General features: G+C 43.6%; 1 protein-coding gene across 3 annotated transcripts in view; it reads left to right on the top strand.

Annotated features, from left to right (window-relative positions):
- The first annotated feature begins 7102 nt into the window (after positions 1–7102).
- The window catches only part of LOC135557521 (leucine-rich repeat-containing protein 49-like), a 62882-nt gene continuing 58779 nt past the window's right edge, over positions 7103–11205 (top strand). Inside the window, exons 1-6 of one of the 3 annotated variants that reach the window (XM_064990833.1) lie at positions 7103–7270; positions 7791–7866; positions 8029–8157; positions 8341–8449; positions 9206–9403; positions 10548–10614. In XM_064990833.1, coding sequence (XP_064846905.1) covers positions 7205–7270; positions 7791–7866; positions 8029–8157; positions 8341–8449; positions 9206–9403; positions 10548–10614 — 645 coding nt within the window. In that variant the 5' untranslated portion in view covers positions 7103–7204. Of the gene's footprint in view, positions 7624–7790; positions 7867–7926; positions 8158–8340; positions 8450–9205; positions 9404–10547; positions 10615–11205 lie in introns of all 3 variants that reach the window. The other 2 variants (XM_064990853.1, XM_064990844.1) reach the window with 2 other exon arrangements.

The following is an 11205-nucleotide window of genomic DNA, read 5'->3' as shown; positions in this document are numbered from 1 at the left end:
GCCACAGTTTTCTTACATGCATACAATGCCAAAAAATATGCAACACTGTTTCTGGGTGGTCATTACAAAAGGAGCAATTTGAGTTGATGTTTTCCTTAAACTTCTTCATATAGTGGTTGGCAGGATAATATTTATGAATAATTTTAAAGGAAACTTACTTAAATGTATTAACAAGTAGGTATGTGTGTGGCAACATCCAAACTTTTTTCCAAGAGATATTATCAATAAATCCATTCCAGTAAGGCATGACATAAGGTATAGATACAACATCCTGCTGAAACAAGGTTCGTATCACTCTGTTGTTGAATGGACCAAAAGAGAAACAAATCTTTCCTACTGATGAGTCAACGGGGTCAATAGAAGGTATGCTCTGAGGGTCAGGTCTTGACACGTTCCTGAATAACATAGCAACACCTGGGGGAATAGCATCTAAAACAATTGCAAAATCTTTAGGTGTTACAGGGACCTTGTAAAGTGATAAGAATTCTTTATAACTGAGTAAAAGACCCTCTGCATTTACCAGTTGGCTCACCAATAGGATATTATTTCGGAACCAATATTCTAAAAACAAAGAAGTATTTTTAAACAATATATCCCGATTATTCCATATATAATATCTGTGTGGAGAAAAATTATGTTTATAAATTAAGAACCATGACAAGAAAACCTGCCGATGAAAAGCAGAAAGTTTCACTGGAACTTTGTCAATATTATAATTGCAAAACAACATGAAGTTAAGGCCACCAAAAGTAGAGAAGACATGATGAGGAATAAAATTCCAGATAGAAGTGGGTCTTCTTAGGAATTGTTTTATCCAATTGATCTTAAACGTATTATTTAAAGAAATAAAGTCCAGAAAATTCAGTCCACCAAGTGTTCATTACGACAGTTTTCCTAATGTAATGGGTACAGTTTCTCCAAAGAAAGTTGAAAAGCATCTGGTCTATGTCCTTGCTTATTTTACTGTCAAGATATAAAGATAGAGCACCATATGTTAGTCTAGAGATACCTTCAGCCTGGGTTATTAGGACTCTTCCTTTTAAAGATAAGTCCCTCTGTAGCCATTGATTTAGCTTCTTCTGGAGTTTTTTAATAAGAGGGTTAAAATTTAGTAAGCCTCTAGACTTCTGATCCTTTGTAATGGTTATGCCTAAATATGTAAGTTCTTCTTTTACTGGAATACCATAATATGAAGGTGTCACACAATCATTGACAGCTATGAGTTCACATTTATTAATATTAAGATATAGACCAGAAACTTTGGAAAAGGATTGTATCACATTGATCGATATGGGAATTTGGTTAGCGCCTTTCAGAATAAGTGTAGTGTCATCAGCCAGCTGGCTTATAATAATTTATTTACCAGCTATGGAAATACCTTGTACAGGACTATTATTTAAAGAATTTGCAAGAAGTTGGGTGATTAATAAAAACAGGTACGGAGAGATAGGACAACCTTGCCTAATTCCTCTCTTTAACTCAAATCTAGGTGAGGTGCCATATTTCAATTTGATAGAGCTGTTACCATTTGCATAGAGTCTTAATAGCCTTACAGAAAAAATCCACAAAGCCAAGTCTCTCAAGGGAGTGGAAGATAAACTGATGCTCTACTGTGTCAAATGCTTTATAAAAATCTAAAAATAATATGAAGCTATTCTCAGTTATTAGGTTTGAGTAGTCAAGTATGTCTAATCCATCAACACCTGGTGATTTATTGTTCTTTAGATGTTTGATAGACTCTATAATCTCTTCAACTTTGATGGGTTCATCACACTGTTTAGATTATATATCACTGATAGAGTGAACATTATTCTGTGAGTTAAAAAACATATCTGTGGATTCCTGACAGTGCGTAGAGCTATACAGTTTTCTTTAAAAATTGCTACAGTATTTAGCGAATAATTTTTGGTCATCTGTAATAACACCATCATTGTTTAACTTATGGATAGTGTTATTTTTAGAGTGAAATTTCTCAAGTCTAAAGAAATAGGATGAATTCTGTTCTCCCTCCTCAATCCATTTTTTCCTAGATCTAATAAAGGCTCCTTCTGATTTTAATTTATATATATTATCCAATTTATTTTGTAACTGAATTAGTTCCATCTTCTCCTCCCCCGAGAGGTCAGCTGGGGACCTCTGAGAAAGGGAAGTTAACTTAATGATCACCTTTTCCTTCTCAGCTCTTCTGGTCTTAGCAAGATTACTACCATATTTTCTAAGGTATTTGGACATCTCACATTTAAAGAGCTCCCAGTTCTTGCAATAAGATTTTTCTTCACAAGCCCTTTCCCAAAAGTGTGAGAGCAGATCTTTAACCTCAAATGTAACTATATCATTATTTACTAATGAGCTTCCAGTAGGATTCTCTACCAAGGTTAGGATCAGGGGTAAATATTTTCATATCAATGTAAATAGCCCTATGGTCTGTGAGGGGAGTAGTACAAATATTTGTAGTAACACACTCACTATCAATACATTTGGATATAAGCCAAAAATCTATTCTGGATTGTCTGGAACCTGTTTTGTTACTCCAAGTGAATGATCTGTCGGCCAGAAACCTCTCTCTCCATATATCAGTAAGATCAAACTTTTCCATAAAAAGTATTAAACCCAAATTCTGATTGGTTGGTTTACCTGGGGACCATCTATCAGATGAATTATCTATAGTAATGTTAAAGTCCCCTCCTATCAATAATAACGAATTGGTAAATTTAGATAGCCAATGAAGTATATGTTTCTCTATAGATTCAAGCAACTCATCCTTCTCATGTTTGGTATTGTACCCGTAGAGTGTCACGTTCTGACCATCGTTCGTGTGTGTTTTCCTTGTTTTAGTGTTGGTCAGGACGTGACCTGGGTGGACATTCTATGTTGTGTGTCTGGTTTGTCCATTTCTATGTTAGGCCTGATATGGTTCTCAATCAGAGGCAGGTGTTAGTCATTGTCTCTGATTGGGAACCATATTTAGGTAGCCTGGGTTTCACTGTGTGTTTGTGGGTGATTGTTCCTGTCTCTGTGTTTTGCACCAGATAGGGCTGTTTTTTGGTTTTCCACGTTTGTTGTTTGTAGTGTTCATGTTTATCTGTTTTAATTAAACATGAATCAATATAACCATGCCGCGTTTTGGTCCTCCTCTACTTCACCACAGGAAAACCCTTACATAGAGGTTTACAGTAATGAGTGTAATGTCATTGTAACTGATCACAAGACAAATAAAGTGACCCACCAACCAAGGACCAAGCGACGTGGTAAACGGAGGCAGCAGGAGAAGCGACAGGTGCAGCAGGAGCAACAGCAGCAGCAGAAGCAGCAGCAGGAGAAGCAGCAGCAGCAGGAGCAACAGCAGCAGCAGTGGGAGAGGCTGCACTATTTGGAGGAATGAACTTGGGAGGAGATCCTTGACGGGAAAGGACCCTGGGCAGAGCCAGGGGAATATTGCCGCCCCAAAGCCGAGCTGGAGGCAGCGAAAGCAGAGGCGGCATTATGAGGAGCTAGCACGGCAGAGCGGCTGGAATCCCGAGAGGTACCCCCAAAAATTTATTGGGGGGGGGCACAGGGAGAGTGTGGCAGAGGCAGGAGCCAGACCTGAGCCAACTCCCCCTGTTAACCGTAAGGAGCCATGGATGTATTCGGAGTTATCGGCAAAGCTGAGGGCTGAGTCTGAGAGGGTCGAGGAGTTATTGGACAGAATGGAAGAGAGTGAACGGATGGGAGATGAGGAGACACTCGAGGAGGTGTTAATAGAATTGCGGGAGTGTGAAGAGAGAGAGAGGAGTTGCTTTTGCGTAGTATGCAAGGCATTCGCCTTCAGGTGTGTGTCCCCAGCCCGGTACCACCAGTGCTGGCACCCCGCACCAGGCTGTCTCTCCGTTCCATCAACACAGGTGCTCCCGCCTGTCCGGCGCTACCAGAGTTTCCGCTCCTCAGTCCAGAGGCGCCAGAGCTTCTCTGTTCAGCGCCGCCTGAGCTACCCGTCTGCCCAGCGCCGCCTGAGCTACCCGTCTGCCCAGCGCCGCCAGCTCCGCCAGTCTGCCCAGTGCCACCAGTCTGCCCAGCGCCGCCAGTCTGCCCAGCGCCGTCAGTGCCGCCAGTCTGCCCAGCGCCGCCAGTCTGCCCAGCGCCGCCAGTCTGCCCAGCGCCGTCAGTGCCGCCAGTATGCCCAGCGCTGCTAGTCTGCATGGAGCAGCCAGAGCCGCCAGTCAGCATGGAGCAGCCAGAGCCGCCAGTCAGCATGGAGCAGCCAGAGCCGCCAGTCAGCATGAAGCTGCCAGGATCCGCCAGTCAGCCCGACTCTTCCAGATCTGCCAGACTCTTCCAGATCTGCCAGACTCTTCCAGATCTGCCAGTCAGCCAGACTCTTCCAGATCTGCCAGTCAGCCAGGAACTGCCAGTCAGCCAGGATCTGCCAGTCAGCCAGGATCTGCCAGTCAGCCAGGATCCGCCAGTCAGCCAGGATCTGCCAGAACTGCCAGTCAGCCAGGATCCGCCATTCAGCCAGGATCCACCAGAACTACCATTCAGCCAGGATCCGCCAGGATCTGCCAGTCTGCAAGGATCTTCCAGATCCGCCAGTCAGCCAGGATCCGCCAGTCAGCCAGGATCCGCCATTCAGCCAGGATCCGCCATTCAGCCAGGATCTGCCAGAACTGCCAGTCAGCCAGGATCCGCCAGTCAGCCAGGATCTTCCAGATCCGCCAGTCAGCCAGGATCCGCCAGTCAGCCAGGATCTTCCAGATCCGCCAGTCAGCCAGGATCCGCCAGTCAACCAGGATCCGCCAGAACCACCAGCCAGCCAGAATCTGCTCGATTCATCGACCTGAGCTTCTTCTCTGTCCTGAGCTTCTTCTCTGTCCTGAGCTTCTTCTCTGTCCTGAGCTTCTTCTCTGTCCCGAGCTGCCCCTCTGTCCCGAGCTGCCCCTCTGTCCCGAGCTGCCCCTCTGTCCCGAGCTGCCCCTCTGTCCCGAGCTGCCCCTCTGTCCCGAGCTGCCCCTCTGTCCCGTGTTATTTAGTAGGGTTGCCGTGGCTAGGAGGTCACAGAAGTGGACAAGGTGGGGGAGGACTATGGTGAAGTGGGGGCCACGTCCAGCACCAGAGCCGCCACCGCGGACAGATGCCCACCCAGACCCTCCCCTATAGGTTTAGGTTGTGCGTTCGGAGTCCGCACCTTGAGGGGGGGTACTGTCACGTTCTGACCATCGTTCGTGTGTGTTTTCCTTGTTTTAGTGTTGGTCAGGACGTGAGCTGGGTGGGCATTCTATGTTGTGTGTCTGGTTTGTCCATTTCTATGTTAGGCCTGATATGGTTCTCAATCAGAGGCAGGTGTTAGTCATTGTCTCTGATTGGGAACCATATTTAGGTAGCCTGGGTTTCACTGTGTGTTTGTGGGTGATTGTTCCTGTCTCTGTGTTTTGCACTAGATAGGGCTGTGTTTGGTTTTCCACGTTTGTTGTTTTGTAGTGTTCATGTTTATCTGTTTTAATTAAACATGAATCAATATAACCACGCCGCGTTTTGGTCCTCCTCTACTTCACCACAGGAAAACCCTTACATAGAGGTTTACAGTAATGAGTGTAATGTCATTGTAACTGATCACAAGACAAATAAAGTGACCAAAGGGGTCACATTCCGAGTGTAGAATATTACCACCGAAGGTATTTTTCATTGTAGTGACACCAACCGAGCGTTCAGATCCATGGGAAAGCCAAATGTCGTTTCCCCACTGTGACCTCCAGAAGTTGGCATCAGCTGAAATTGAGTGAGACCCTTGAAAAAAGCAAAAATCTGTTTGAAATTGTTTAGCAAATAAAAATAAGGCCTTGCGCTTCACATTGTTTCGTAACCTCCTAGCATTAAGAGAAACTATAGACAAATACAAAACAACAAAGATTATATAAAAGTATAAACTGTAGTAGGATGAGACAAAGACGTAGGAGCAGTGAACGTAAACGATAAGGAACCGAGATCTGCACCATTTAAGTCAATTTAAAGTCAAAATAGCTTATTCCATAACCTTTGAGCTAGACGTTATCTGGCTTAACCAAGGGTTCTTGTAGTAAGAGAGACTAAAAACCCTCTTTAGTGTAATCAGGAACTATTCTGAGAAATAAAATAAAAAATAATAATTTAAATAAAAGGGTACCTACTATTTAAGTGCATATGAAAACTGATCCTAAAATAATTTAATAAAACATGTTTTACATATAAACGTTCTGTCACATTCTGACATTAGTTATTTTGTTATGTCTTTGTTTTAGTATGGTCAGGGCGTGAGTTGGCTGGGTTGTCTATGTTCCTTTTTCTATGTGGTGTTTTTGTGTTTGGCCTGGTATGGTTCTCAATCAGAGGAAGGTGTCCTTAGTTGTCTCTGATTGAGAATCATACTTAGGTAGACCTTTCCCCACATGTGTGGTGTGGGTGATTGTTTCCTGTGTCTGTACCATACGGGACTGTTTCGATATTCGTTTGTTCATGCACGTTATTTTGTAGTGTTCAGTTTTATATATTAAAATGGACACTTACCACGCTGCACATTGGTCCTCCGATCCTTCCTACTACGACAATCGTTACACGTTCCTACGACCTTTTTTTGTAAATAAGTATTAATAACTAAATAGAACAATAACTGTGTAAAGTCAGAGCAGACTTGTATACCCTTTAAAACAGTATTTTAGTTACTGTGACCCAGATTTGGTCAGTGATTCCTATAAACTGGGGTCATTGCGGAAAAGGTGATAACCTTGCCTGAGACTTGATAACAGGTAGCGTTAACCTAAGACCTAGGCTTTATCTCCGGGGATAACAGTATAGTGGAATGCAGAGTAGAAGACATCTAAAAAGTCGATTAGGCAGAAGTTGGATTTTCAGTACTAACCAAATGAACAATAATGATCTATTCCATTCTATTCTATTTCATTTCATATTATACCGGTTATTCTACAAGAGGAATCTTTAATTTCTAGGGTTGCTGGCGGAATGAGTTATATTGAGACAGGATGTGGCGTAACCAAGTGGTGTCGTTTCCATAGAAACGATGGCCGTTGCCAGGGAAGTGAGTGCAGTGTCTGTGTCATGATGAGCCATTTTTACATTGTAGCATCAGCACAATACATTTTAAAAGATTAAACATTGACGTTAAACAACCAACAAAACTGTTTAGTTAGCCACATTATAGCAACTGGCTAGCAACGTGGTAACACTCGCAAAAATGCGGCCACAAAGACAACAGACCAACAACAATACAGCCATTATAGGAAGGTGTCTTTCTCCCACGGTAAGAACGACGTGTCCACAATACATAATCTTTACTTCCTCTCTGTTTTTACTAGGCAAGAGTTAGCAAGCAAGCTAGCTTATCCAGAAAACTAATGCAGCTCTGTAACAGTCACATAAATGAGCAAGATTGCTATCTATCTAGCTAACGTTACAGGGGCTGGGTTGCATGTTGTTGCTCCACAAATGAATGAATATTATCAAGTGGTCTTGGCTTTGTTGTTGTCACCCTATTGTTACAATTGCCAGTCTTAAGTTGCCTCATCCTTATCTGTCATTCCCCACAGGTCAACAGCTATAAAACTGCACTTTACAGCAGTGAACTCTCAAATTGAGAGAAATGTTCAGAGACCAGTGAGTTTGCGTTTGTAGGGAGATGTATTTATATTCATGTCCCCATTCCCCAAATTATATTTTTAATGAGACAATGCATGAACATGGAAAGCATGACATTGTGTCTTGAGTGCCCTTTAATTATCAAAGTAATATATTGCTAATTCATTAAATGTTTTATTTGACAGCTGGACGCCCGATGGTCTAAAGACTTTACAAACGGGATAAACATGGACACCATGAAAATGAATCCACCAAGACAAGGTGACTAAGTTACAAGACACTGTGACCTGTCTCTGTCTTACCATTTACTTTTCTCTCCAGACAGCAGGCCTAATGCACACAGTGGCCGTGGTAGGCCCTGTTCCCCTGTGCCAGCATTTGTCAGTGAGTTTATGGGCCCTGAGCATCCCCTCCTACCCCCAGCTGCTGCTCTACCCAGTGGGCTGACTGGGGACCCGGGGCCACAGCCACACAGAGTGAAGCCTAGGAGAGCAACCCACAGTGCAGGGGCCATCTACTCCCACAGTACCTCACCCCTCACCCTGCCAACTGGTGAGTGGCCACTCTCATGATCCTCCCCCTCTCTTCAGCAGTGCCAACCCCCCTGCTTTTTTTCATGGATCAAAGGCAGTCTAATGGAACATTCTGCTCTGTGCTCAAGTTAAACATTTCTGGACATGTAAATCCTGATTATTATGAAAAATGCTTTTCTGAACAAATGTGTCTTTGTAACAGGACCAGGTGATGCCATTACATTGAGAGAGAATTCTCCCTCTGGTTTTCCAATTGCCTTTCGTTCCTGTGATGATTGTGCTTTGAGTCCAGAGCGAATAGATTTGGACAGGTAGGCTAAAACACTCATGGCTTTGTTTGTTCAGTGGTCTATGTTGAGTTTCTCAGTACACTGTCATGCAATAGAATGCTACATTTTCAATTGCTTGGATTAACCAGTAGAGTGCAGCAAAGTCCCTCATAAAGATTATCCTGCCCTCTGACAAGTGCATGTCAACATTGCAGGCATAAAATAAACACCTGAAACTAGATCCTCTACATCATGGTCTTGATGAGAATAAGAAAAACTGTCGGGGGGGAAGTTCTCTTCTGCACTATTCAAGCAATCCAGTAAATTTGGAGGAGGAGTTAAGATGGAGTGTGGCTGGGCACGTTCAGCAGGATTGAACGTTTTAGAACATTCAGATAGAAATAGGCTATGTAGATCAAACTTGCATCTCTGATATGTAGAATAAGGAATCACATCAGCTCTATTCACGGTATTTCTATCTGCAACGTTCGAGAACGTTTGGCAGCTGAACAAGTCCTGTCACAGGCTCTCTTTCCAATTCCCCTGAAAACCGGATCATCCGTTTGTTGGGAACTCGGCAGAGACTAGTCAACAATAAACCATATCCATAGCCTCATCCACTTAGAATAATGAGATCTCCTGAACCCTGCGTGCCAGTGTTGGCAGACAGTGTGGTATCAAGTCGCATGTACCTTCTTTACTGTGAGCCCTCTCTCCTCTGCATCATAACAAGATAATACATGGTCATCCTCTCACAGAGTGGTATTGTTGACAATGCTTTTGTGTTTTGAGTGTCAGGCGTTGTCTGGAGGAGGGTCCCCTGCTGGAGGGTAGGCTGCGGCTGCTTAACTTTCAGCACAACCTCATCATGCACATCCACAATCTGTCTCATCTGCGGTACCTGGCCTTCCTAGACCTGAATGACAACCACATCTCCCAGATTTCTGGCATCTCAGCCCTGGCCTCTCTCAGAGTGCTTATGCTGGGCAAGAACAGGTTTGTGTTACGTCTCTCCAGCATACAAACAGAACAATAGGATAGGAGCTCCCACTCATTTCAGTGCTTTTACAGTGCATGGTTTGAAGGACAGATGAGAACTTTTTTTAAATTACTTTTACCCCTTTTCCTCCCCAAATTCGTGATATCCAATTGGTATTTACAGTCTTGTCCCATTGCTGCAATTCCCATACGGACTCGGGAAAGGCGAAGGTCGAGAGCCATGCGTCCTCCGAAACACAACCCAACCAAGCCGCATTGCTTTTTGACACAATGCCTGCTTAACCCGGAAGCCAGCCACATCAATGTGTCGGAGGAAACACCTTACACCTGGCGACCGTGTCAGTGTGCATGCGCCCGGCCCACCACAGGAATCGCTAGAGTGAGGTGGGACAAGGACATCCCTGCCAGCCAAACCCTCCCTAACCCGGACATTGATGGGCCAATTGTGCGCCGCCCCATGGGTCTCCCAGTCGTGGCCGGCTCAGATGAAAAACATTTATAAAGGTGTTACCGTAGGGATATGAACATCCTGCTTTTTGGATTAAGTGATACTGTATGACCGCCACAGCACAGCTAACCTATATATCAACCTCCATTGAAAAGTACTTTCCTGTAGGTGCCCAATTTCAGTACAAAACCCTACTACTGCTCTCTTTGAATCTTACATCTAATATCACCTTACTTTAAAACTAAAGGTCAGGAGGGAGGAAGATCATGGTAAATGCCACCGGGATCCCATCGCTGAGGTCTGGTTTTGTTCCAGAATCTGTAAAACCTGACATTTTGTCTTTTTAGAACCCACTTTCAGAACAGTCCGCGGTACCTTTCAAGCAAAGCATACCACAGATTTAGGTTTCTGATAGAATTTCCAGGGGACTGTAACCTAACTTCCCTAAGTTACGGTTTGGTCTGTATAGACAATTCTGGACGACAGGACAGTGGAAAACAGTCAACTTCCCATCAGTAGAAAATAAATTCCTACCGCTCTTTGACAATCCCATTTCCTGTGCCTGGTAACCATTCAGTTAGCAGATGGGATACCAGCTCTTTGTCATAGTAACGTTGTGTTATAGGAGAGCTATCTTGTATGGAATACCAGAGACGATGATGTTAATATTATTGTCTGTTTAATGTTTTGCAGAATCCAGAGGATATGCAGTCTGGATAACCTGACTAAACTAGATATTCTGGACTTGCATGGCAATCAGGTACCATGTTTCATATCTTAGAAAATTATAACTTCACTTACATTCCTTTTTGTTCTCTAAATATACACCCACATGCATTTATTGTCTGTAATGTTGTTTGCAATACTGTGACCATTGGGGGACTGTGATATCTAGCTGTGAGGTTTAGCAAGAGCAGAGAGGCACTACCACCTCCCCCATACTGCCTGTTGGTTACTACGTCACTGACTCTGGGCCCCTACAGTTAAGCTCAAGCAGGCTTGGCTGCAGGAAAGCAAACACATTAGTTCCTGTTGTGAGGCTTTTGAGTACATTCTATATTCAGTTGTGTGAAGGCAGTGAGCTATATTTGTACTTTTAGTTGAAACTCAGTGCTCTCTCAGCCATTGTTACTTGAGTACTTTACCAAATTAAAACATATTTAGGAGCTTACTCCCACACATCCCAGTCTTGCTCTGGGTTACCTTACAGTTCTTCTTCAATTACTGTAATTTCTCTAACAGGCAAGGCTATTTCTGTTCCTTTTACAATGAAGGAAAACCTGATAAAGCTGTTCTACAACTCATGAATGGTAAGTTGAGCGAAGGCCGATTTGATGAGCTTTTCTCCTTA

The sequence above is a fragment of the Oncorhynchus masou genome, chromosome 2 (assembly GCF_036934945.1).
Source record: "Oncorhynchus masou masou isolate Uvic2021 chromosome 2, UVic_Omas_1.1, whole genome shotgun sequence".
Lineage (NCBI taxonomy): Eukaryota > Metazoa > Chordata > Actinopteri > Salmoniformes > Salmonidae > Oncorhynchus > Oncorhynchus masou.
This window is presented reverse-complemented; position numbering and strand designations above follow the sequence as displayed.